Source organism: Phaseolus vulgaris, chromosome 2, assembly GCF_000499845.2.
Source record: "Phaseolus vulgaris cultivar G19833 chromosome 2, P. vulgaris v2.0, whole genome shotgun sequence".
NCBI classification, from domain to species: domain Eukaryota; kingdom Viridiplantae; phylum Streptophyta; class Magnoliopsida; order Fabales; family Fabaceae; genus Phaseolus; species Phaseolus vulgaris.
Genome location: NC_023758.2, coordinates 18,435,389 through 18,463,258, shown reverse-complemented (window position 1 = coordinate 18,463,258; position 27,870 = coordinate 18,435,389). Strand labels below are relative to the sequence as shown.

At 48.7% G+C, this 27,870-nt stretch overlaps 1 protein-coding gene across 1 annotated transcript; it reads left to right on the top strand.

Moving 5' to 3' along the window:
• Positions 1–14,275: 14,275 nt before the first annotated feature.
• LOC137809139 (uncharacterized) lies at positions 14,276–15,667 on the top strand. Its single transcript, XM_068610277.1, has one exon. The coding sequence runs from the start codon at positions 14,276–14,278 to the stop codon at positions 15,665–15,667; it is 1,392 nt and encodes a 463-aa protein (XP_068466378.1).
• Positions 15,668–27,870: the final 12,203 nt, after the last annotated feature.

The window sequence follows — 27,870 nt, the reverse complement described above, 5'->3', positions numbered from 1 at the left end:
TAAAACAGTTATCAGCTCAAGACTGGGGGGCTTATGTACCGACCCGTCCCCGGGCGTTGACCAAAGTCAAAATTCAAAGTCAAAGTCAAACATATGGTGAGACCCACCAAGGGGGGCTCCAAAGAGGAAAGTCAGAGTTGACCGCTTTGGGCGTCGCCAGGTGTAGGCGTTGCCAGGTGTGGGCGTCGCCAGGTGTGGGCGTCGCCAGGTTCAGGCGTCGATATTGCCATCCCCCGATACCCACGGGTAGGGAAGACCGTGGAGGGGACGACACGATAAGAGGCCACGGTATGGACGAGGAGGCCTCGGGCCCCGGTACCCCAAAACAGTAATGAGGGAAAAAGAAAGGTGGCTTCAAAGCCATATCCCCAGTACCAGTAGGGAGTAACCTGACTCGTGAAGTACCCACGCCATCTCTGGAGAATCCTTGGGATAGATACGACCCGGGAGAGGGTGCACGCCCGGGTGTGTCACGTAACACGCAATTCACACGCCACTGGTCAACAACGAAATCGAAGGTGAAGTTGTGGCCATTGATGGACAACGAATCATTGGAAACCTTTTGAACAGTGGGATCTCCTTCGTCCTTTTCGGGACAGAGCGGCCTCATCCTCTCAATAACCTACAACAGGCAAGAAGAGAGAAATTAGAATTAGATAGAAGGCATTAGAAACAGATAAGTCAAAAACCCTAATCAACAACGGTGGCGAGCTTGCGCTTGAGAGGGTTGGAAGAGGGTGGACTCGGGGGCAAGGGGAACTTCAACTTAGCAGGGGAATGAATGGCAAGATTGGGATCGAAGGGAGGGTCATATTCTTTGGAGGGTTTGTGCTTGCAAGAGGGGCGAGGTTTACCGGAGCTAGGAGACGAGGTTGAAAATTTTTGGAGGACGGAACGAAAGAATAAGGTTTTGGAAAATCAAATTTTGGGTAAGGGTGGAAAATGAAATTTTATGGGAGGTAAATAAAGTAAATATGATGGAGGGAATGAAAACACAAAGAGTTAAAACATTCTCTCAATGTCTCAACTTTACATACGGATATCATCCATCACTAATACAAAAGTTTAAAACTGTTGAACCTTGTGGTATTCAAGTTTTGAAGAATCCAAATCCTTTGAAGGATGTTGAAGCCTCTGCTTTGGTTGATGTTGTTGTGCTGGTTTAGCTTAGTTCTGGGGTAGTTTATATGTTGTAATCCACCCTTTGATTAAATCTAAAGCATTAGCATTCTCAATTTTTGTGAAAGTAAAATGTTTTCAAACTAAGTTGTACCGTCCCATACCCGGGCGTTGACGAAGTCAAGGTCAAAGTCAGCGTCGAGGTCAAAGTCAACGCAAGGCGTCGCCCAGGTGGGGTGACGCCAAGCGCAGGCGTCGCCAAGAGGAAGCGTCGCCTAGCAGGGCGTCGCCAAGATAAGGCGTCGCCTAGCAGGGCGTCGCCAAGATGGAATGACACAAAAGCAAGGTGACCACAGCGCCACTCCCCGACACTCATGGGTAGGAAAGACCATGGAGGGGGCGACGCCGTGGGAAGGCCTCAGACCCCTGATAACCAGGGGATAGTGATAAAGAGAAGGAAAAGGTGGCTTCAAGGCCATAGTAATAGCACCAGTGTAGGGCAGCCTGACTCGTGAAGTACCCCTGCAGCCCCAGAGACGCCTTTGGGACAGATACGACTCAAGGGGAGGGTCACGCCTAGGGTAGCCAGGCGCAGGGTACGAGAGGAAGGCAGATACGCTCTCAAAGTGAGTGACTAGATGATTGGGGGCATGAGTTGGCACCCAAAAAGGTCACCCCTCGCGCAGTAGCACTCCCAAGCAGGAGGACTCACACGTAGAAACGTCCCCAGATGGGCAGAAACGCCCCCAGATGGGGTCATGGCGCTGTGAGGCCCTCCACGTGTACGACAGCCAGGCCAGAATAGAAACACCATCTAGTCAGGTACCAGGTAATTAAAGTCATTTAATACAGTTTTTCGTTTCGAGCGTTTAAGGTACTATAAATGCTCCCGAACGTTTCGAACGTCTTAAATGCGCTGAGCGTTTTTATAACTAAATGCGCTTTAAGGCGCTTTGAATGCATGAGGAGCTTAAATAGCGCTTTGAATGTTGGGAATGGGGTTCGAACTTTTGGCAAATTTCCCAGAAACTCTCTAGTTGCTTGCTCGAGCCTTGAGGTTACGCACAAGGGACTAGGGAAACATTTTTGCTAGAAGGAGAAATATACACTAGACACAGTTTCCTTTTACCACCTTCAGAGTGCCATACGCGGTGCTCCGATACGGAGGTGCACAGTTTTTGGTGTTTCTTGCTGGCTGACTTGAGCGTCGGAGTGCAAACGGCCGCTAGGGCGCCCTTTTGTCCTTCTTTGCAGGAATCCACAGGTGACCAGTGGGAAGGAGTCCCTAGCTAACGGTTGAGGTCGCACACGAAGACGTCCCAGGTCAACCGGTCGAAACATTTGGCGCCCACCGTGGGGCAGATCTAAAACATCAGTCCCATCACAAATTTGAGGAGATTTTTCGAGTTACAGTAACCTTAGAAGAGGTTTGAGAAAACAGAGAAGAATGGCCACCACGAGACGAGGTAATGCACGCGCTACGAGTGAGGAGATGTCCATGCAGCGAGTCCTGGAGATAATGCGAGGGCTGCAAGACGATATGGCAGAATCGAAGTTGGAAACCCCCAGCCCCGGCCCCGGGGCCCAGCAGGAGGCGATCGTACAACTTCGCGGTGGAGTTGAAGGACCTGATAACCGTGCCTAATATATCCGAGAGGTTGAGGCGACCGGCGAAGACTGATAAGGTATTAGGGCCACGAAAAGACTCTTGGTGTGAGTTCCACGAAGCTTTCGGTCATCACATCGACAACTGCCTGTCGTTGGGGTATCAGCTAGACGAGCTTGTGAGAAGCGGTTTCCTGAAGGATTATGTTGCGCAACCCGCCGAGACACCCACCCTGCCGGCACCCACAGAAGAACAGGCGCACGAGATGCCCGTGCTCGGCGAGGTGAATACCATCGCCGGAGGTTTTTCTGGTGGCGGACCCACCGCCTCCCAGCGGAAGAAATACGTGAGGGGGGTCAACTCAATTGAAAAGAGAATCTCGGGTGAGCCATGGGAGTCGGACCTCGTTTTCACGAGAAGGGATCTCCGAGACGTTGTACCCCACGACAATGACCCTGTAGTCATCTCAGTCGTCACAGCGGGCCGTAAGGTACACAGGGTCCTTGTCGGCCAAGGGAGCTCCGCAGACGTCATGTTTTTTTCGACGTTCAACAAGCTGCGTTTGTCCCCTGACCTTCTGAGGCCCTACACAGGCTGCCTATATGGGTTCGCAGACAACCAAGTGGAAGTCCGAGGCTACTTGGAGCTGAGGACGACATTCACAGATGGAGAAGCCTTGCGCACCGAAAGCATACGATACTTGGTCGTAAACGCCATTTCCGCCTACAACATCTTGTTGGGGAGACCGGCACTGAATAGGCTCAACGCGGTATCCTCCACGCGTCATATGAAGATGAAGCTGCCAGACCTCAGCGGCACGGTAATAGTTATCAAGTCGGATCAGGAGGAAGCGCGGAAGTGTTATGAAAACAGCCTAAACACGAGGAAAAGCGTGTTCATGGTGTTTGAGCGCCTGCCAAGTGTCAATGTGACAATGATAGAGGCGACGCCCTCCGGGTCAACGCTTGTTGAGGCCACGCCTGTGGGGGCGACGCCCGAAGCAGACACACTCATAGGGGAGGGTCCCGACCACACGGCGCCAGCGGAAGAGGCGACGCCCATTCAGGATAACAGCAGGGACCAACAAGCGACTAACGTGGTGGATAGGAACATTGGCGGCAAGAGGTTTAAACTAGGGCGTCTGCTGAGCCAAGAAGAGCCGGAGGCGGTGGCAGAGGTGATCTCACGCCATTTGGAGGCCTTCGCGTGGTCTGCCTCAGACATGCCCGGCATCGACCCTGATTTCTTATGTCATCACCTCAGCATGGACGCCACGGTTCGCCCTGTGCGCCAAAGGAGGAGAAAATTCAATGAAGAGAGGCAGCTGGTGGTACGCGAAGAAACGCAGAAGCTGTTGAAGGCTGGCCACATCAGGGAAATCCAATACCCCGAGTGGCTAGCCAACGTCGTCCTGGTAAAGAAGGCGAATGGGAAGTGGAGGATGTGCGTGGACTTCACTGACCTAAACAAGGCGTGCCCGAAGGACTCGTACCCACTGCCCAGCGTTGACGCGTTGGTAGATAGCGCCTCCGGCTGCAAGGTGCTAAGTTTCCTGGATGCGTTCTCGGGGTACAACCAGATTAAAATGCACCCGAGAGATGAAAGCAAAACCGCATTCATGACGGAAACTAGCAGTTACTGTTACAAGGTGATGCCTTTCGGCTTGAAGAATGCGGGCGCCACATACCAAAGGCTAATGGACAAGGTCCTGGCGCCCATGCTAGGGAGGAATGTGTACGCCTACGTGGATGACATGGTGGTGGCGTCGCAGGATAGGGCGCAGCACATGGCAGACCTGGAGGAGTTGTTCGTCACAATATCCAAGTACCGCCTCAAGCTAAACCCTGAAAAGTGTGTCTTTGGGGTAGAGGCCGGTAAGTTCTTGGGTTTTATGCTCACAGAGAGGGGGATAGAAGCGAACCCCGACAAATGCGCAGCGATTATCGCCATGCGAAGCCCGATGTCGGTAAAAGAAGTGCAGCAGCTAACAGGGCGGATGGCGGCACTCTCAAGGTTTGTTTCCCCGGGGGAGAGAAGGGGCACCCGTATTTCCAGTGCCTCAAGAGAAATAATCGCTTTGCATGGACTGACGAATTCTAAGCGGCTTTCATTAAGTTAAAAGAGTACCTGGCGACGCCACCGGTCCTCTGCAAACCAGTAACAGGTGTGCCCCTCCGGCTATATTTCACGGTAACGGAGCGGGCTATCAGCTCTGTGTTAATCCAGGAGCAGGAGCAGAGTCAAAAGCCCATCTATTTCGTGAGTAAGGGATTACAAGGCGCTGAGACGAGATACTAGGCGCTGGAGAAGGTAGCGTTAGCAGTGGTGTTTTCAGCCAGGAGGCTCCGTCATTACTTCCACAGCTTTACGGTGGTAGTGATGACAAACCTCCCTATACAGAAGGTGCTGCAGAAGCCTGACGTGGCGGGAAGGATGGTGCGCTGGGCGGTGGAGCTTTCAGAATTCGACATCCAGTATGAGCCCAGAGGGTCCATCAAAGGGCAGGTATACGCAGATTTCGTGGCAGAGCTCTCGCCCGGAGGCCAGCAGGAGGTGGAGGCAGGCTCACAGTGGTCGCTCTCAGTGGATGGCTCTTCCAACCAGCAAGGAAGCGGTGCGGGAATAGTCTTGGAAGGACCAGACGGTGTACTGATCGAGCAGGCCCTGCGCTTCGCTTTCAAAGCTAGTAATAATCAGGCTGAGTATGAAGCCCTGATTGCAGGAATGCTTTTAGCCAAAGAAATGGGCGCGCGGAACCTATTAGTGAAGAGTGACTCCCAACTGGTTACGGGGCAAGTGTTGGGTGAGTTCCAGGCGAAAGACCCGCAGATGGCGGCATATTTAAGGTACGTCGAATCGCTAAAGGGAGCCTTTAGTGCTCTTGAGCTGGTGCATGTCCCAAGAGAGCAGAATGCCAGAGCTGACCTGCTCGCCAAACTGGCCAGCTCAGGCAAGGGGGGCAGGCAGAGGACTGTAATCCAAGAGACGCTTAAGGCTCCGAGGAAATTCATAGAGGATAACAGGGTGGACGTCCTCCATATAAGCACCGCGAGAGGAAGGCCAAGGAGTCATCGTTCCTTGACTCAGGATACGTTGAAGGCGCCTCACATTAGCGTTTACACGGACACGCCCGAAGGAGGGATGCGAGCGCAGATACATATTTTAGCCGAAGGAGACACCTGGATGACGCCCTACAGGTCGTACCTGGCGGATTGTGTACCGTCCCATACCCGGGCGTTGACGAAGTCAAGGTCAAAGTCAGCGTCAAGGTCAAAGTCAGCGTCGAGGTCAAAGTCAACGCAAGGCGTCGCCCAGGTGGGGTGACGCCAAGCGCAGGCGTCGCCCAGGTGGGGTGACGCCAAGCGCAGGCGTCGCCAAGAGGAAGCGTCGCCAAGAGGGGGCGTCGCCTAGCAGGGCGTCGCCAAGATAAGGCGTCGCCTAGCAGGGCCTCGCCAAGGTGGAATGACACAAAAGCAAGGTGACAACAGCGCCACTCCCCGACACCCATGGGTAGGAAAGACCATGGAGGGGGCGACGCCGTGGGAAGGCCTCAGACCCCTGATAACCAGGGGATAGTGATAAAGAGAAGGAAAAGGTGGCTTCAAGGCCATAGTAATAGCACCAGTGTAGGGCAGCCTGACTCGTGAAGTACCCCTGCCGCCCCAGAGACGCCTTTGGGACAGATACGACTCAAGGGGAGGGTCACGCCCAGGGTAGCCAGGCGCAGGGTACGAGAGGAAGGCAGATACGCTCTCAAAGTGAGTGACTAGATGATTGGGGACATGAGTTGGCACCCAAAAAGGTCACCCCTCGCGCAGTAGCACTCCCAAGCAGGAGGACTCACACGTAGAAACGTCCCCAGATGGGCAGAAACGCCCCCAGATGGGGTCATGGCGCTGTGAGGCCCTCCACGTGTACGACAGCCAGGCTAGAATAGAAACACCATCTAGTCAGGTACCAGGTAATTAAAGTCATTTAATACAGTTTTTCGTTTCGAGCGTTTAAGGTACTATAAATGCTCCCGAACGTTTCGAACGTCTTAAATGCGCTGAGCGTTTTTATAATTAAATGCGCTTTAAGGCGCTTTGAATGCGTGAGGAGCTTAAATAGCGCTTTGAATGTTGGGAACGGGGTTCGAACTTTTGTCCTTCTTTGCAGGAATCCACAGGTGATCAGTGGGAAGGAGTCCCTAGCTAACGGTTGAGATCGCACACGAAGACGTCCCAGGTCAACTGGACGGAACATTTGGCGCCCACCGTGGGGCAGATCTAAAAGATCAGTCCCATCACAAATTTGAGGAGATTTTTCGAGTTACAGTAACGTTAGAAGAGGTTTGAGAAAACAGAGAAGAATGGCCACCACAAGACGAGGTAATGCACGCGCTTCGAGTGAGGAGATGTCCATGCAGCGAGTCCTGGAGATAATGTGAGGGCTGCAAGACGATATGGCAGAATCGAAGTTGGAACAGGAGCGCATGCAGGCGGACCTCGAAGCCTCGCATGCGAGGAACGAAGAGCTCCGTTGGGTGAATGAAGAGCTGCGCCAGGGCTTGAGGAACATCCTGGGGCAACGTGAACCAGATGAGATGGAACGTCCCACCCCGCCGAGGGAGTTCACCACTCCCTTCTCGCAGGAAATGTTAGACGCAGCGATCCCCAACACGTTCGTGGGGCCTAAGGCGATTTTCACCGGAATGAAGGATCCTGAGGCGCACCTCACTGTGTTCCACACACAGATGGTGTTATTGGGAGGTTCAGACGCTGCAAGATGCAAGCTCTTCATGAGCACTTTAACTGGGATGGCGATGGATTGGTTTATTAGCCTTCCTAACGGCCATATCACTTCCTTCCAGCAGTTGTCACAACTATTCAGAGAGCAATACCTGGCAAACAGGGCCTCGCCGCCAGTTTCCTATGACATATTTGACGTGAAGCAATACCAAGGGGAGAGTTTGAAAGAATACATCAACCGCTTCGGGGCCCAAGTGGTGAAAACCGGTACCTCGGAAGAGCCCATGATTGTGTATGCCTTCAGAAAGGGCGTGAGTCCCGGCCCCTTTTGCGAGTCTGTTATACGCAATCGCCCAAGGACTTTTGCCGAAATACGGCGTCGCGCGGTGGAGCATATCGCTTCCGAGGGAGAGGTGTGTGAGAAACGCACCAGCGTCGTGCCCTCACGCCCAAGGTTACAGACGCGGAGTCAGCCCGTCAAGGTCAACGAGACCACGACAGTAAGAAAAAAACCAAACGGGAGACGCCCCTACGAGACCAGAAACCCCCAGCCCCGGCCCCGGGGCCCAGCAGGAGGCGATCGTACAACTTCGCGGTGGAGTTGAAGGACCTGATAGCCGTGCCTAATATAGCCGAGAGGTTGAGGCGACCGGCGAAGACTGACAAGGTATTGGGGCCACGAAAAGACTCTTGGTGTGAGTTCCACGAAGCTTTCGGTCATCACATCGACAACTGCCTGTCGTTGGGGTATCAGCTAGATGAGCTTGTGAGAAGCGGTTTCCTGAAGGATTATGTTGCGCAACCCGCCGAGACACCCACCCTGCCGGCGCCCACAGAAGAACAGGCGCACGAGATGCCCGTGCTCGGCGAGGTGCATACCATCGCCGGAGGTTTTTCTGGTGGCGGACCCACCGCCTCCCAGCGGAAGAAATACGCGAGGGGGGTCAACTCAATTGAAGAGAGAATCTCGGGTGAGCCATGGGAGTCGGACCTCGTTTTCACGAGAAGCGATCTCGGAGACGTTGTACCCCACGACAATGACCCTGTAGTCATCTCAGTCGTCACAGCGGGCCGTAAGGTACACAGGGTCCTTGTCGACTAAGGGAGTTCCGTAGACGTCATGTTTTTGTCGACGTTCAACAAGTTGCGTTTGTCCCCTGACCTTCTGAGGCCCTACACAGGCTGCCTATATGGGTTCGCAGACAACCAAGTGGAAGTCCGAGGCTACTTGGAGCTGAGGACGACATTCACAGATGGAGAAGCCTCGCGCACCGAAAGCATACGATACTTGAACGTCCCAGGTCAACCGGACGGAACATAAGTTAAAACAACCGATTGTTTTATCGAAACAACCGATTGTTTATACTTAGGTGTTTTGAGAAAAAGATTGAAAATTGTTTTTCAAATGGTTGAACTGTTAAGTACCAAAACAACCGATTGATTCGAGGAAACAACCGATTGTTTGTTTTGGGACCATATCAGAAAAACCATTTTATCTTTGACTGAGCTTTAAATGATTTAACTGCTTACGCTTCAGTCATTAAATGCTTTGACCAATCTTTTAATGCAATTTAAGAGTTTGTTAATATTTAATAACAAACTACATCTTTGAATATATTTCAGAAAAACAGATTTGAGATTTAAGAATCTTTGACAAAGTTTTTCCTAAGAGTTTGAGTTTTTTAAAGAGCTGAGATTGCTAAGAGTTTGTGATTGATCAAAGTGTATGAAATAGGATTCTGCTTGTATTGATTTCAGATTATCTTATGTAACAAGTGTAATCCTTGTACTCTGTTGAACAAGTATTCGTTTCTGTGTTTGCTGAGATTGGCTTTGTGTTATTGAGGGGATCAAGATCAGCAATCTTAGTGTTGGTGTGTTGACCAAGGAGAGTGTGTTTCTTGAGGTGTTCAAGGTCATTCTCTTGGTTGTTGTGTAAGTGATCAAGTGGTGATTGCTTAGTGGATTTCCTCAGGGTTTCTGAGAAGACTGGATGTAGCTCTGGGTTTGGAGTGAACCAGTATAAATAACTGTGTACAATATCTCTATCCCTTTCTCTTTAAATTCAGTTTTGTCAATTAGTAACTGGTATAAACAACTTATTGTTTCAGTAAAACAACCGATTGTTTTTCCAGTATTGTGCTTTTGCTTTATGTTTTGGAAAACTGAATTCTTAATCAAGGTCTTCTTGAAGTATTTTTCATTCTAAGCTTAAAAGTTTACGAAAATCTTCCTTAAACAATTCACCCCCCCTCTCGTTTAAGGCCATATATTCTAACAAAAACAACGACCCATTATTTAATGCGGTTTTAGGATTAGATGTTGTCTTTCAAAACGCGGTGGCAGTTTTGAAATTAACATGATTTAAGAATGTGGCTATTACAAGTAGCCACCTTCTTAAATCAATTTTTACCCTAATTCTGAAGCGCGCCACTTACGCTTTCATAGTTTCTTTCTTCTTGACGCTTCATGTTTTCTCTTTGTTTCTGCTCTGGTGTTCCTATTTTCTTATGTGGGTTTCATTTTGTTCTCGTGCCTTGTAAGTTCGTTTCGATCAACTTTCTTTCTTCTTCACCAATGGTTTATAATTTTTTTTCGTTTCATTTATTTGTTTGTTTTCTTGCATTGGCGAAGGGTTCTCTGACGCTTTGTTTTCTCTTATGTTTTTGCTCTCGTGCTTCCTCTCGTCTTCTGTGACCCTTCATTGTCTTCTTCGTACCATTGTAAGTACGTTTCGAGCCCTCTTTCTTTTACACTATTGGTTTATATATTTGTTTCATTTCTCTTATTTGTTTGTTTTCTTGTATTAGCGAAGGTCACCACTGCTTCGTCGCTGTTGTCTCCATCGATGTTGCCTTAGGGTTTAGGGGTTAGAGTTTTAATTTATTTTTTTAAAATTAAATAAGAATGCGGCTATTTATCATAGTTGTATTTATAAATGGTATTTAAGATTATGGTTAAATAGTCGCCTTCTTATCTCTTGTATTTACGACTACGTGTACAACAAATGCTACTATAAAGCCGCCGTTTTAAATAAAAAATAGCCGCCGTCTTTTAATATTTTTCACAAGTGCATATATAACTATTTTCACTTTTTTAAAATCCGTATGAAATACATAATAGACTATTATAATCCGTATGTGTACCGCCCAGGTAGTCGGAAGTAATGACGTGGCAGCAAGCTATTATGTAGGCGTGTTGAGCAGGGCTCATGGCTGGCAGAAGGGAAGGAAGTCGGGGGGCTCGTGTAGTCGCCAGTCCTTAAGTTGGCGTGCTCCGATCTCTAGCATACCTAAACCGGCGGTCACCGAGTTTGAGATGAAGTCGCCGGATGCGAACCCAGACGACCAAGTGGTTAGAGATCGCCGAAAGAAGGACATCGCCGAAGGATCAAGGAAGCTTGTTCCAGGCTTTCGAAGAAGAGGATAAAGTCGTCAGATAGTCATTCCCTAGCTAGCCAGAAGTTGAGGTCGAGGAACAGCTTAACCGAGCATGCACGATGAAGCAAGTGAAGTAGATCATGAAGGCGGCCGGTGAGACCACAGCGAAGGTGTGTATGAAGGCACCCGTACTCGCCACGCAGAAGAGATCACGCTCCAAGGCAGCTATGCGCTGAGTTGTTTCATGCATAAGTAACTTAGCCAAAAGCCTGAAGAGTAAGAAGTGGCGCCCAAGTCAAGGATGCTCCAGATGGTGACACGTGTACAGCTGGATACGAGCCACGTGTCCAGATGTGTAACTGTCAGGAGAGAGAAAGTGCACAGGTATTGATCCTGCCGGTTGACCAGAACGCAAGAGTCTTGCCACGTCAAAGGTATCTTCCTCTGGATCGGCTTTGCACCACGCTAGCTTCCGTCCTTCACACCTCGATTCTCCTCAAGAACCTGAAAAAGACAAAGTGGCGCCGCTGCGGTCGATCGCGCTCCGACGCTCAAGTCAGTGACGCAATCACCAAAACTCTAACAGAGTGATCCTTCCTGTTGACCAAGACAATGGAGCCTTGCCTCGTCAAACCTGGATCGACTTCTGCGCCGTGTTAGCCTCCGTCCTTCACCGCGATCCACCTCAAGAACCTGCAAAAGACAGAACGGCGCCGCTGCGGCCGATCACGCTCCGACGCCCAAGTTAGCGACTGAAGCACCAATTACTAAGAGTAAAACTCAAGAACTCTAAGGAACCGTGCACAAATTCTCTCTCAGCGTACTCAAGACTCCCAAGCGTAAAGAAGCAATCTAAACGTGCGTACCTCAAAAGTTCGTTGGGAACTCTTATATACCTGTGCACTTTCTCTCTCTAGACAGTTACACTTCTGGACACGTGGCTCGCATCCAGCTGTACACGTGTCACCATCTGGAGCATCCTTGACTTGGGCGCCACTTCTTGCTCTTCAGGTTTTTTTGGCTAAGTTACTTATGCATGACACAACTCAGTGCATAGCTGCCTTGGAGTGTGATCTCTTCTGGGTGGCGAGTTCGGGTGCCTTCGTACACACCTTCCCTGTGGTCTCGCCGGCCGCCTTCATGATCTACTCTTCTTGCTTCATCATGTATGTTCAAGTGTGCTATCTCCCGAGCTCATCCTCTGGCCAGCTGGGGGAAAGACCTTCTGCCTTCATCTTCGGCGATGTCCTTGTTTCGGCGATCTCTAATCCCTTGGTCGCCTGGGTTCACATCTGGCGACTTCATCTTCAACCCGGTAGGTATGCTGGAGATCGGAGCACGCCAACTTAATAACTGGCGACTACACGAGCCCCCCCCCCCCGACTTCCTTCCCTTCTGCCAACCAGGTGTCCCGTCCAACACGCCTATACGATAGCTTGATGCCACGTCATCACTTCCGACTACCAGGGCGGTACAGGTATATAAGAGATTCTAACGAACTTCTGAGGTACGCGCGTTTTAGAATACTTCTTTTACGCTTGCGAGAACTTGAGTACGCTGAGAGAGAATTTTGCACGGTTCCTGAAAGTTCTTAGTTTTCTCTTAGTATTTTGGTGGTTCAGTCGCTGACTTGGGCGTCGGAGCGTGATCGGCCTAGTATTACCTGCAGCAGCGCCGTTCTGTCTTTTGCAGGTTCTTGAGGTGGATCAACGCGAAGGACGGAAGCTAACAGGGCGCAAAGTTGATCCAGATTTGACGAGGCAAGGCTCTTGCGTCTTGGTCAACAGGCAGGATCAGTATGTAACACATTATATACGTGTATAAGTCGTATGTAAATATTTCAGTTTTTTTTCATTAAATACGTAATATCTTATATATGGATAGAATCCGTATGTAATTATTTCCATTTTTTTTTAATTAAATATGTAATATGTTATATACGAATAGAATCTGTATGTAACAATTTTCATTTTTTTTAATTAAAAACGTAATGTCGTATACACGGATATGATTGTATGTAATTATTTCCACTTCATGGTGCCAAAATTACATATGGATCATGTTCGTATGTAATTAATTTCCCTGGCCGGGTGTTGACAAAGTCAAAGTCAAAGTCAGCGTCGAGGTCGAAGTCAACATACGACGCCGCCTAGGTGAGGCGACGCCAAGGCAAGGCGTCGCCAAGGGGCAAGGCGTCGCCCCGAGGAAGTGTCGCCAAGGTAGGGCATCGCTAAAGCAAATGTCACAAGAGCAAGGCAACCACAGAGTCGCTCCCCGATACCCACAGGTAGGAAAGACCATGGAGGGAGTTACACCATGGGAAGGCCTCAAACCCCGATAACCCGGGGTAGTAATAAAGAGAAGAGGAAGGTGGCTTCAAGGCCATAGTACTAGCGCCAGTGGAGAGCAATCTGACTTGCGAAGTGCCCATGTCACCCTAGAGTGGCTCTTAGGAGAGAGACGACTCATGAGGAGGGTCACGCCCAGGGTAGCCAGGTGCAGGGTACGAGAGGGAGGTAGATACGCTCTCCAAGCGAGTGACTAGATTATTGGGGGAATGAGCTGGCACCCAAAAAAGTCACCCCTCGCGCCAGATGCACTCCAAGGAAGGAAGACTCACACGACGAAATACCCCCAAGTTGGGTAACGGTGCTGTGAGGCCCTCCACGTGTAATAACAGCCAGGTCAGAACAGAAACATCCACTTGTCAGGTATAAGGTAATTAAAGCTATTTAAAGGTAATTAAAGTTTCCGTTTCGAGCATTTTAAGGTACTTTAAATGCTTCAGGCGGTTTAAACGTCTTAAAGGCGCTGAACGTTTAATAATTAAATGCACTTTAAAACACTTTAAATGCTAGGGGCGTTTAAATAGAACCTTGGATGTTGGAAACGGGGTTCGAACTTTTGGCAAATTTTCCAGAGACACTCTAGTTGCTTGCTTGAACCTTGAGGTTACGCACAAGGGATTGGAGAAAGATTGTTTGCTAGAACGAGAAAATAGACAGAATACACGTAGTACTTTTGACCACCTTCAGAGTGCCATTCACAGTGCTCCGATACAGAGGTGTAGAGTGTTTGGTGTTTCTTGCTAGCTGACTTGAGCGTCGGAGTGCAAACGGCCGCTAGAGCGCCCTTTTTGTTTTTCTTTGCAGGAATCCACAGGTAGCCAGTGGGAAGGTGTCCCTAGCTGACGGGTGAGGTTGCGCACAAAGACGTCCCAGGTCAACTGGCCGGAACATTTGGCGCCCACCGTGGGGCAGATTTGAAACATCAGTCCCATCACAAGCAACGAAGATCTATAGGAGCTACCATAACGTTAGCGAAGTTTGAGGAAAAAGTGAAGAATGAGGGCTACCACTAGACAAGGTTCCGCACGCGCTGCGAGTGAGGAAATGTCCATGCAGCAGGTCATGGAAATGATGTGGGGGCTGCAGGATTAGATGGCGGAATCGAGGGTGGAACAAGAACGCATGCAGGCGGATCTCGCAGACTCGCGTGCGAGAAACGAAGAGCTCCATCGTGTAAATGAAGAGTTGCACCGAGGTTTGAGCAATAACCAAGGGCAACGTGAACTAGATGAGATCGAGCGTCTCACCCCACCAAGGGAGTTTTCCACACCCTTCTCGCAGGAGATCCTGGATGCGGTAATCCCCAACACGTTCGCGGGACCCAAGGTGATCTTCACTGGGATGGAGGATCCTGAGGCGCATCTCACTGCATTGGTATTGGTAAGCAGCTCCGACGCTGCGAGATGCAAGCTCTTTATGAGCACCTTGACGGGGATGGCAATGGATTGGTTCATCAGCCTTCCAAACGGCCATATCAACTCCTTTCAGCAGTTGTCGCAGTTGTTTAGGGAGCAGTACTTGGCGAACAGGGCTCCGCCGCCAGTTTCCTACGACCTGTTTGATGTAAAACAGTATCAAGGGGAGACCTTGAAGGAATACATCAACCGTTTCGGGGCCGAAGTAGTAAAAGTTGGTACTTCAGAGGAGCCTATGATCGTGTACGCATTCAGAAAAGAAGTATGTCCCGGCCCTTTTTGCGAATCCATTATTCGCAATCGCCCTAGGACTTTTGCTGAAATACGGCGTCGGGCGGTAGAGCATATCGCCTCCGAGGGAGAGGTGTGTGAGAAGCGCACCAGCGTCGTACCCTCACGCCCGAGAGCGCAGACGCGGGCTCAACCCGTCAGGGTCAACGAGACCACGACGGGGAGAAAGAAGCCAGAGGGGAGACGCCCCTATGAGACCAGAAAACCCCAGCCAAGGGGTTCGGCAGGAGGGGATCGCCCGGCCAGGGAAAGGGCGAGGCCAACGAGGTACAACTTTGTGGTGGAATTGAAGGATCTGATTGCCGTGCCCAATATAGCTGAAAGGTTGAGGCGACCGGCGAAGACTGACAAGGTGTTAGGGCCTCGTAAGGACTCTTGGAGCGAGTTCCACGAAGCTTTCGGTCATCACATTGACAACTGCCTGTCGCTGGGTTACCAGCTAGATGAATTGGTGAGAAGCGGGTTTCTAAAGGATTATGTCGCAGAGCACGCCGCGACCGCGACCCTGCCAGCACCAGTGGAAGAACAAGTGCACGAGATGCCTGTCCTTGGCGAAGTCCACACCATCGTTGGTGGCTTCTCGGGGGGAGGACCCACTGCCTCCCAACGGAAAAAATATACGAGGGGGGTCAATTCCATTGAAGAAAGAATCTCGGGTGACCCGTGGGAGTCAGACCTCGTCTTCAGGAGGGCGAATCTACTGGATGTTGTTCCGCACGACAATGACCCGTGGTCATTTCAGTCGTCACGGCTGGCAGAAAGGTGCACAGGGTTCTAGTCGACCAAGGAAGCTCTGCAGATGTTATGTTCTGGTCGATATTCAACAAGTTGCGGTTGTCTCCCGACCTTTTGAGACCCTACACAGGGTGCTTATATGGGTTTGCTGACAACCAGGTGGAAGTTCGAGGCTACTTGGAATTGAGGACAACGTTCACAGATGGAGAGGCCTCGCATACTGAAAGCATCCAGTATTTGGTCGTAAACGCCAATTCCGCCTACAACATCTTATTGGGCAGACCGGCGTTGAATAGGCTGAACGCAGTAGCCTCCACGCGCCATATGAAGATGAAGCTGCCGAATCTCAGTGGCAAGGTGATTGTCATCATGTCGGATCAGGAGGAAGCGCGGAAATGTTATGAGAATAGCCTGAAAACGAAGAGAGGCGTGTTTATGGTGTTCGAGCGTCCGCCAAGTGCAGACGCGATGATGGAGATAGAACCCTTGATTGAGGCGACGCCCACGGAGTCAACGCCTGGCCAGGCCACACCCGTTGGAGCGACGCCCGAGGCAGACGCGCACATGGAGGAGGGGCCTGATGACACATCGCCCGTAGAAGAGTCGATGCCTGGAAAGCGCTGTTGAAGCTGGAGGAAGCTTCTTCCCTACCAAGGCTTGATGTGTGTTTGATGAAGAAAATGGCTTGAGAGCTTTGAAGATTGTAATAGGTTTTTAGATTCATTTGTAATTAGGCTTGTAAGTGTGTATGATTGCCTTTTGTTGTGTAACCTATCCTAGATGCCTAACCAAGTCTAGATCAAGCACATGATGTGGTTAAATGGTTTTTGAAAAGCCTTTTAAAATGTTTTTAACAGTTTTAAAACAGTACACAAATAAATCTGTTTTATGGAGAAAGAATCTGTTTATTTCTTCTCTGTTAAAAAGGCTTTCGTTTAATGGTTTTGAAAAGCTTCTTAAAATGGTTTTAACAGTTTTTAAAACAGTACACAAATAAATCTGTTTTATGGAGAAAGAAACTGTTTATTTCTTCTCTGTTAAAAGGCTTTTCTAAATTTCTGTTAAGGCACCAAGGGAAAGCTCAGTTCGTTATTTCAGTTAAGCTGAGCTGGCCTGTGTGTTACACTTTAATCTGTTTTACTGTGAAAGAACAGGTTTATTCCTTGTTGAGTTGAAAGGTTTTTCACAAGTTAGTTAGGGCTCCAAAGGTACCACTCAGACAGTTATTTCTGTTAAGCTGAGTTGGCAGTTTTCACAAAATAAATCTGTTATGTTCAAAACTGAATCTGTTATTTTCTTAACTGCTTTTCAACTGTTTTTTGAAAAGAAGTTAGAAATTGTTTTCTATATAAACAATGTCTCTCTCACATGAAAGAGTGCTGAGGAATTACGCTTTTAAACAGAGATCAAACAATTTCCATGTGAGAAGAAGGATTAAAAAGAGTTTTTGAAAGGTTTCCAAAGAGATTTTCAAAGTGTGCTTGTTCTAGGAAACCTTGAATCTTGGTGAAGGTGCTGGTGCAGTTTCTGCAGCAAATTGAACTACTGGTTTTGAGTTCTTGCAGCTTCTTTTCAGGTGTAATCTTTCCTTTATTCTGTTTTGTAAAGGTATAAGTGTTAGTCACTCCTTGATAGGGTTTCTTGGAGTGCAAGGTGTGCTGAAATAGGGTTTTTCAGCATTGTGTGTGTTGTTCTTGTAGTGTTCAAGAACTGCTGGTTTTGTAAGTGATTGGCACTGTTTTTAGTGAATTCCACCTTGGGGTAAGGTGAGACTGGATGTAGCTCTGTATGAGTGAACCAGTATAAAAACGTGTGTATCTTGCATTCTCATCCCTGCACTCTTTTCTGTTTTTGCTTAATTCTGTCAAGAACTAAATCTGTTCTTTTTAAATTGAATCTGTTAATTCTGGGTTAAGTGAAAACAGTTCTTCCTGTCTTGTTAAAGTTTTCTGATCATAAACAAGGTTGCTGCATATAATGGCTTAAGTGAATTGTGAACAAACTGACCATTCATTAAAACCTGTGAAAGGATCTTTTTTCTTGAAATCTTGTGTTGTGTAATTTTGGTTGATCTCTAAGCATAGCTATATCTTTTATCCTCACAAAAATAAGCTGATCTGGTTCTGTTCTGATTCTCTGTTGATCACAATTTTACAGTGAACAATATTCAAATTGTGCCAATACTGCTCTGAAAAATCAATCTGTTTCATGTAAAAACAATCTGTTCTTTTTGCCTCTGGAATACTGAAAAATTGTGTGTTCTTGCGAAAATTTTATAAGCTCAATTCACCCCTCCCCTCTTGAACTTAGACACTAATAGACCCAACAAGCGCTACCGGGCGACGCCCATTAAGGAAGATAGCAGGGATCAGTCGGCGACTAACGTGGTGGAGAGGCAGATAGGCGGAAAAACGTTTAAGCTGGGACGTTTGTTGAGCCAAGAAGAGCAGGAGGAGGTGGCATAGGTGATTTCACGCCATTTAGATGCTTTCGCATGGTCCGCCTCAGATATGCCGGGCATCGACCCTGACTTTCTATGCCATCACCTTAGCATGGATGCCACGGTCTGCCCCGTGCGACAAAGAAGGAGAAAGTTTAATGAAGAGAGGCAACTTGTGATAAGGGAAGAGACACAAAAACTGCTGAGTGCTGGTCACATCAGTGAAATCCAATATCCTGAGTGGTTGGCTAACGTCGTCCTGGTGAAAAAGGCGAATGGGAAGTGGAGGATGTGCGTAGACTTCACGGACTTGAACAAAGCGTGCCCGAAAGACTCGTACCCACTACCCAGCATTGACGCACTCGTGGACAGTGCCTCCGATTGCAAGGTTCTTAGCTTTTTGGATGCATTCTCGGGATACAACCAGATCAAAATGCACCCAAGAGGCTTCAGTTACACACAAAGCACAGAATGCCAATCCCACCGCCAACGCAGTTATACAGATCCACAAGGCATGCAGGTAAATGAAATTGAAAGAGTACGAATGAACACTCAGCAATGAGAGATAAGAAAGGAAGGACAAAAGGCAACAAGGAATGAGCCTCCCTACCAAAATAGGTGGACAAGGTGTGCGCGTTGTACTCACACGCTATGAGCTTCAGCGTGTCAAAAACAATCCCCAGGCCAGCCAAGGCCTCACATACCCCTCTATCAGCGGAAGACTGTTCGTCCAGGGCCTTGGGCTTGAGCAGCTTGGGGTGCTCTGTCCAATATAGGGGGAAGCCATTCAAGGCTGTGGGGTCCTGTTTGGCGCAACACACCCTGAAGAATTTTCCTTTCCAGCCTTTTACGAGTTCTGGAAGAGGGAGAGGATGATCCTGCCAGCGATCCCGGAAAAGCTCACCCAGAGGCTTTTCCCTTGCTTCTTCACCTCGAAGAAGTGTAGAAAAACGTCCACAGAAGGAAGAACGCCTAGATATCCATAGAGAATTTGAAAGGACCGAACGAAGGCCCAGCTATTAGGATGTAGCTGGGCGGAGGGCCGTGTTGATCTCCGTGAGGAGTTCCCTCTTGAAGGGTGTAAATGGGAGGCACACACCAACGCGTTTGAATACAGTTTAGTACATGAAGAAAAAGGGGGCCCTACCCCTGGGTCTGTCATCCACACAAACGGGTTCCCCCGGTGTGCTGGGGCGGACGGAGATGTGGGCATCGTGGGTGCAGCAGAAGGCGTTGAAGTTGTATAAGTGAGGGTCACCCCGATGGTTCTCCACATCCTCGAAGGTTGTCAAGGTGGTGCATTCGTTTAAGAGATCGTCAGAGGCTCATTTATAGAAGGCCTTCTAGTTGGTCTTGCAGGGAGAACTGGACTTCGGTTTCGAGCGCACCATGATGCGGATAAATAGCTGAAGAAAGAAGAAAGGAAAAGGATTTTAACAAGCGATGCCAAGGCAGAAAGGGGAAGAGAAACCCTAGAAAATGCCACCCACGCGGAGAAACCCAGAAAGGGGGAGAAGAGAGCGTAGAAGAACGAAGGAGCGGAAAGAATACAGAAATGTAGAAACATAAACAGTCCCAGGCAATTCATACACAGCAATGCAATGCAATGAAGAAGAAGAGCCATGGAGGTAGAAAAATCATACCTTTGAACGCGTGGGTCGGTGGTTGTTGAGGAAGCGCAGAGGGAGCAGCAATCGCTAGAATTTCAGAGAAAGAGAGATGAACAGTAGCGCACAATGCGAAAGAGTGAATAGAACAGTGTTTGGGGCGTGGGATTTCGAAGTCTTAAACGTTACATTTGCAACCCAAGAGGTGCTAATTTGGGACCGTGCGATTGAGCCGCGTGTCAAAGGATTAGGCGCTCGATGGGAGCGCAAGAGACTCTTGAGGCTGACCGCGTGATGAACCACGTGGCGAGCGATTAAGCGTGGCCCCAAAAGGTGGTTTTCCCCATTTCAGAGGATGTCCAATCAACCATTAAGAACACCCCAATGGCTCAGAGAATGTCACGTCAATAGTTTGAGGAGTGTCACGTCAGCAAGAATGACACGTCACCAGGATGCCACGTGGATGGCGTGGGCGAGGACTTAGTCTTTTTGCTAAAATCAAGTCTTCAGCTTAAGACTGGGGGGCTTGTGTACCATCTCGTACCCGGGCGTTGACAAAGTCAAAGTCAAAGTCAGCGTCGAGGTCAAAGTCAACATACGGCGCCCCCTAGGTGAGGCGACGCCAAGGCAAGGCGTCGCCAAGGGGCAAGGCGTCGCCCCGAGGAAGTGTCGCCAAGGTAGGGCATTGCTAAAGTAAATGTCATAAGAGCAAGGCAACCACAGTTGCTCCCCGATACCCACGGGTAGGAAAGACCATGGAGGGAGTGACGCCATGGGAAGGCCTCAAACCCCTCAAACCCGGGGTAGTAATAAAGGGAAGAGAAAGGTGGCTTCAAGGCCATAATACTAGCGCCAGTGGAGAGCAATCTGACTCGCGAAGTGCCCATGTCACCCTAGAGTGGCCCTTGGGATAGATACGACTCATGAGGAGGGTCACGCCCAGGGTAGCCAGGTGCAGGGTACGAGAGGGAGGTAGATACGCTCTCCAAGCGAGTGACGAGATGATTGGGGGAATGAGCTGGCACCCAAAAAAGTCACCCCTCGCGCCAGATGCACTCCAAGGAACGAGGACTCACATGACGAAATACCCCCAAGTTGGGTCACGGTGCTGTGAGGCCCTCCACGTGTAATAATAGCCAGGTCAGAACAGAAACATCCACTTGTCAGGTATAAGGTAATTAAAGCTATTTAAAGGTAATTAAAGTTTACGTTTCGAGCATTTTAAGGTACTTTAAATGCTTCAGGCGGTTTAAACGTCTTAAAGGCGCTGAACGTTTAATAATTAAATGCGCTTTAAGATGCTTTAAATTCTAGGGGCGTTTAAATAGAACCTTGGATGTTGGAAACCGGGTTCGAACTTTTGGCAAATTTTCCAGAGACACTCTAGTTGCTTGCTTGAACCTTGAGGTTACGCACAAGGGACTAGAGAAAGATTGTTTGCCAGAACGAGAAAATAGACAGAATACACGTAGTACTTTTGACCACCTTCAGAGTGCCATTCATGGTGCTCCGATACGGAGGTGTAGAGTTTTTGGTGTTTCTTGCTAGCTAACTTGAGCGTTAGAGTGCAAACGGCCGCTAGAGCGCCCTTTTTGTCCTTCTTTGCAGGAATCCACAGGTAGCCAGTGGGAAGGTGTCCCTAGCTGACGGGTGAGGTTGCGCACAAAGACATCCCAGGTCAACCGGCCGGAACAAGTTTACACATGGAAAAATCCGTATGTAATGTGTGTTTACATAATGAATTTAAATATGTATACAAATATTTGTATGTAACACTAAATTTACATACGAATTTATATTCGTATGTAATAATCAGTATGTAAATACATAATTTGTTGTAGTGATTTAAAGCTACAAGGTAGCAAAACCTTCATATTGATCCATTATACAACAAAAGTTTAAGGTTCCAGAACCTACGTATAAATCCATCAAGATCTGTTGGATGCAATATTTTGAAACCACCAGACACATTTCTCATCCTTATGCAACATACCATCAACACCATCCTTACAAACCCGAGCTCATGGTATTGCAATACAACATCTTATCCCACGATGCATTCCTCCAACTTCCCCCACATTAGAGCTCTAAAGTTTGAGTTATTGGAATTACTGACTCAACAACTAGTTTACCTAAGTTGTCCATTTTGATTATGAAAGCAACAACGAAACGACATGAAGCACCTTGTGATTCTTATCACGCACTCAGTAGGAACAGATACACTACTACCACCAACAAAGTCAAAATTGTACGTACCAATGATAATGTTGTTGGCGAAGTCACAGATTGGCGAGTACTTGAAAAATTTGTTGCTTCTTAACTCAGTCACTACCAAGATATTTCTAAGTACACCAGATATTCCAATGCAGCTATGTTCCAATTGTACTTAAAAAAAATTTGTTCTGCATCTGACTTTTGGTTTTTAAACTAAACTAGGTTTCTCTGTTCCCATAAATTCCAAATAACCCTATCCCGTACCCCTTGCCAAATCAGGTTAACGCTAAGTTGGTTTAAGCCAAATTGTTTGAAATTTTGATGTGGTTTGTTATGAATTACTTCGAATGTACCCCAACTTTCGCACATGTGTCACACCTTTTATGCCAACTTACACTCAAAGAACAAGTATTATAATGTTTCACAATTAATATTGCACATGGGGTAGTCCAAGTTAGTCAAAGGAATTCCCCCTCTTGTAAAGATTATCTTTTGTGATCACTCTTTTTAAGAACTCTCCATGCAAAAATATTTGCAGTTGGAAGTGCCTTAATCTTCCCCAAATCTAGATAGTTACATTCCCATTCTTCACACACAAATTTCATAGAATAGGCCCCATTTTTATATATTCTTCATTTCCCCCTATCCTTTTGTGGATGAACTGATTCTAAATCCTTTAGAAGTCTATAAAGTAAAGGTTTTTCATAGTCAAACCATTGTCTTCTCCATTCAATCTTCTAAACCCATTTCTCATTATAACAAAAACCGCATTCACAGTTTCTAATTTTTGTATTACTTGCATTAATAGAAATTCTTGGACATTTTTCCATGATTGATTTATCCCCTTACAATGTATCTCCTCAAAACCTAGTTTCTTCCCCATTTCCCATTTCCCATTACCCAAGATAAATTGTCATTGAACTAATTGCCATAAGTCCCAAAACCTATTGTCTTGATGACTTTCCATCTAGACTTTCTACTGCCTCTACCTTCCCACAGACTTATCTAGCCCTATATTTTAAGTCTAGAATTTCTTTCCATTTTCCTTTAGTCTCTTAGCCTATTTTGCATATCCATTTTTCTAACAATGTTGCATTGAACCGTTTTAAGTCTTTTATTGCCAATGCTCCAAACTATTTTTTCTTACACATATCCTCCCACTTAACCAAAGATATTTCTAGGTTTCGTTCCCCAACCCCAGAAAATTCAACTAAATATGTCTAATCTCTTTCTCCATGGTTGTCGGGAGTATAAAAAAGGAAAGATGGAATAGAGGTTGGTTGTAAGAACAACCTTTATTAAACAAACCTTGTTTGCAAAAGAGTTATGTTTACCTTTCCATGCACCTAACTTCTTTCTTAACCTACTAACCACATGTTCCCAAAAGAAGCCCCTAGATTGGTTTCCCATACCCATAAGCTTATTTATTTTATTAAACAACATTTCCATCATAGTACAATTTAGCAACCAAGAAAATCTAACCAAGTCATAATGTTTCAGTCTGGACACCAATTGGAAGCATCTTAGGATACTCTTTATTCCTACCATACTCACAGAGTTAGTCTCACAGAAAAAAAAAGTATCATAAGCAAATTGTGAGAAACCTACTTGTACCCTTTTTGGTTCACACTTGTACCGCCCAGGTAGTCGGAAGTTATGACGTGGCAGCAAGCTATTATGTAGGCGTGTTGAGCAGGGCTCATGGCTGGCAGAAGGGAAGGAAGTCGGGGGGCTCGTGTAGTCGCCAGTCCTTAAGTTGGCGTGCTCCGATCTCTAGCATACCTAAACCGGCGGTCACCGAGTTGGAGATGAAGTCGCCGGATGCGAACCCAGACGACCAAGTGGTTAGAGATCGCCGAAAGAAGGACATCGCCGAAGGATCAAGGAAGCTTGTTCAAGGCGTTCGAAGCAGAGGATAAAGTCGTCATATAGTCATTCCCTAGCTAGCCAGAAGTTGAAGTCGAGGAACAGCTTACCCGAGCATGCACGATGAAGCAAGTGAAGTAGATCATGAAGGCGGCCGGCGAGACCACAGGGAAGGTGTGTATGAAGCCACCCGTACTCGCCACGCAGAAGAGATCACGCTCCAAGGCAGCTATGCGCTGAGTTGTTTCATGCATAAGTAACTTAGCCAAAAGCCTGAAGAGTAAGAAGTGGCGCCCAAGTCAAGGATGCTCCAGATGGTGACACGTGTACAGCTGAATACGAGTCACGTGTCCAGATGTGTAACTGTCAGGAGAGAGAAAGTGCACAGGTATATAAGAGATTCTAACGAACTTCTGAGGTACGCACGTTTTAGAATACTTATTTTACGCTTGCGAGACTTGAGTACGCTGAGAGAGAATTTTGCACGGTTCCTGAAAGTTCTTAGTTTTCTCTTAGTATTTTGGTGGTTCAGTCGCTGACTTGGGCGTCGGAGCGTGATCGGCCGCAGCGACGCCGTTCTGTCTTTTGCAGGTTCTTGAGGTGGATCAACGCGAAGGACGGAAGCTAACACGGCGCAAAGTCGATCCAGATTTGACGAGGCAAGGCTCTTGCGTCTTGGTCAACAGGCAGGATCATCAGGCGCCCACCGTGGGGCCGTGTAAAACCTGTTCCTATAGCGTGAGTTCTCGGAGTTTCTGCAGTTTCTGTGTGGTTGTGTGCTGGTGCAACCATTTTCCGCCGTTCATTCAAGCTTTGTTCGGTAGATTCGTGTTTTTCACCGTTCGTTCGAGGTTTTGTTTGGAGAATTGAGGTTTTTCCCCGTTCGTGTGAGTTCTTGTTCGGTGAGGAGAAGTTTTCCGCTGTTTACGCGAGTTTTAATCGGTGAAATCGAAGCTTCGCCGTTTGTTCAGATTCTCGATCGGTGAATCAGAGGTTTTGGTGGAGAAGCGGTAGTTTGCGGTAGAGCTGCGAGTTTCTGCGAAGGTTTTTGCTGATTGAGTTTGCGTTCTTGAAGTTCTTTGGAGTTTACGAAGTTTTCACCGATTGATTGCTGGATCGATCGTTGCTGAAGGAGGTTTTGTTCGTCGCTCGTTGTGGTCTACTAAGTTTTCATGAGAAAGATGAGAAGCAACCATTCAAGTCCAGTCGTGCTAGTTGCTGCTGAAGGCGCCATGACTATGGCGCAGATGGTGGAGATCATGCGTGCGCTGCAGGCGAATGTGGAAGCCTCGCGCATAGAGCGGGCAAGGATGCATGAGGACCTAGTCGCCTCTCAGGCCAGGAATGAAGAGCTCAGCAATGTAACTGAGGAATTGCGCCAAGCTCTTCAGGAGCAGAGAGGGCGCCTAGTCGCTGAAGAGGTCGCACCGTCGACGCCGCCTCGCATTTTCCCCATGCCATTTGCTGAGGCGATCACAGACACGCCTATCCCTGCGAGTGTGGTACCCGTGAAGGCTGCTTTCACCGGCGTGGAGGATCCTGAGGCGCATCTCACCACGTTCCACACGCAGATGATGCTGTCAGGAGGCTCGGATGCTGTGTATTGCAAGATGTTTGTGAGCACGCTCCAGGGGACAGCGCTGGAATGGTTTGTGAGCCTGCCTACAGGTCACATAACCAATTTCCAGTAGTTTTCGAAGCTTTTCGTCGAGCAGTACATAGTGAACAAGGCGCCGCCTAGGGTGTCCTATGATCTGTTCGACATAAGGCAGTAACAGGGAGAGTCCCTCAGGGACTACTTGAATCGTTTTGGGGCGCAGATGGTCCATTCGCCGGCCAAGGACGAAGAGATGTTGGTCTACGCCTTCAAAAAGGGCGTGCTGCCGGGACCTTTCTGCGAGGCACTGATGAGGGCTCACCCCGCCACGTTTGCTGAGGTTAGGCGACTTGCGGTGGCCCACATCGCCGATGAAAGTGAGGTCGCCGAGAAGAGAGGGAGCGTGGCCCCCGCTAGGCCACGTGCCCAGACCAGGATCCAGCCACAGAGGGTGCTGGAGGCAGCGACGGCCAAGAGGGATCAAAGGACCCGCCATCCTTATGATCCCAGGAAAAACAAGGGCAGGGCCCAGGGCGCCCCGGGGAGTACAATCGCCCGCCAAAGCATAAGTTTGTCATGGGGCTGGCGGACCTGATCGCCATCCCCAATATAGCAGCCAGGCTCAAGGCACCCCAGAAGGTGGGCGACAAGGTGTTGGGACCAAAGCCAGACGCCTGGTGCGAATTCCACCAGGGTTTTGGCCACATCGTGGACTCATGTTTGGCATTAGGAGTCCAGCTCAACGACCTGGTCAAGAGCGGGTTCCTAAATGATTACCTGCTAGACAGAAGGACGGGGGGTGCGTCGAGCTCCCAGCCGGCGGGTGGTGAGACTCAGCAGCACGAAATGCCCACTCACGGAGAGATCCACACCATCGCGGGAGGTTTCTCGGGTGGTGGATGCACCGCGTCGCAGAGGAAGAAGTATGCGAGGTCTGTAATGACAGTGGACATGTTCGAGGACCACTCGCCAAATGTGGACATCACGTTCACAAGGGAAGATCTCAGGGACGTTGTGCCTCATGACAACGATCCAATAGTCATCTCGCTTGTTACGGCGGGAAGGAAGGTCCACAGGGTTCTGGTGGACCAAGGAAGCTCGGCAGATGTGATGTTCTGGCCGACTTTCACACAGCTGCAGCTGCCCCTTGACCAGCTGAGGCCCTATGGAGGGTGCTTGTATGGTTTCGCTGGCGATCAGGTGGAGGTCAGGGGGTATATAGAGTTAAGAACTACATTCACGGATGAGGCGGGCTCGAGGACGAAGAAAATCAAGTACCTTGTCGTGAATGCTCCCTCAGCATATAACATTCTGTTGGGAAGACCAACACTCAACAGAATAGGAGCTGTGCCTTCAACCGAGCACATGAAGGTGAAGTTGCCATCGATGGAAGGGGTGGTGATCACCATCAAATCTGACCAGAAGGAAGCGAAGAAATGCTATGAGAATAGCCTCAAGAATAAGAGGTCAGTGAGTTACATCACAACGACGCCGCCTCCCGGTGTGAAGCCCAAGCCAACAGAGTGGCGAGTTGTTGGTGCAGCGATGGAGGTGGCCGCCGGAGGCGACGTCGCCATGATGGATGCTGAGGCTGAGGGAGAGAACGTCGATCGGGAAGAAGAGGCGAGGAACCGCCCAGAGGAAGCGAGGGAGCTGGGAATCGCCAGGGAAGCTAGACCCAAACCCGTCGAGGAGTGGCTCGAAAGGGAGATCAGGGGAAAGGTATTCAAGTTGGGAAGATCCTTGGAGGCTGAGTTCCAAGACCAGATCGCCAAGGTGATAGAGCGGCATCTGGATGCTTTTGCATGGTCTGCTTCAGACATGCCGGGAATCGACCCCGACTTCTTGTGCCACCATCTAGCAATGGGCAACCAGGTCAGACCAGTGCGACAGAGAAGAAGGAAGTTCAACGAGGAGAGAAGGCAGGCGATCAGGGATGAAACACAAAAGCTCCTCGCCGCAGGCCATATCAGGGAAGTCCAGTACCCTGAGTGGCTGGCCAATGTCGTACTGGTGAAGAAAAGCAATGGGAAGTGGCGCATGTGCGTCAATTTCACTGACCTGAACAAGGCTTGCCCAAAGGATTCGTATCCTTTGCCAAGCATAGACGCCCTGGTCGACAGTGTTGCAGGGTGCAAGTTGTTGAGGTTCCTGGACGCCTTCTCGGGGTACAATCAGATAAAGATGCATCCCATGGATGAAGAGAAGACCGCCTTCATGACCGAGAGGTCGTGCTACTGCTACAAGGTGATGCCCTTTGGGCTGAAGAACGCAGGGGCCACGTACCAAAGGTTGATGGATAGGGTAGTTGCACTAATGCTGGGGAGGAATGTGCAAGCGTACGTGGATGATATGGTCGTGACCTCGCCGGAGAAGAGCAAGCACGTTGCGAACTTGGAGGAGTTGTTCACCACAATAGCCAAGTTCAGGTTAAAGCTGAACCCCGAGAAGTGCATTTTTGGCGTGGAGGCGGGGAAGTTCTCTGGATTCCTCTTAACTGAAAGAGGGATAGAGGCCAATCC

What these genes read in the sequence shown, in the direction of transcription:
- LOC137809139 (XM_068610277.1), top strand. Translation starts at nt 14,276, where the DNA reads ATGGCGGAATCGAGGGTGGAACAAGAACGCATGCAGGCGGATCTCGCA.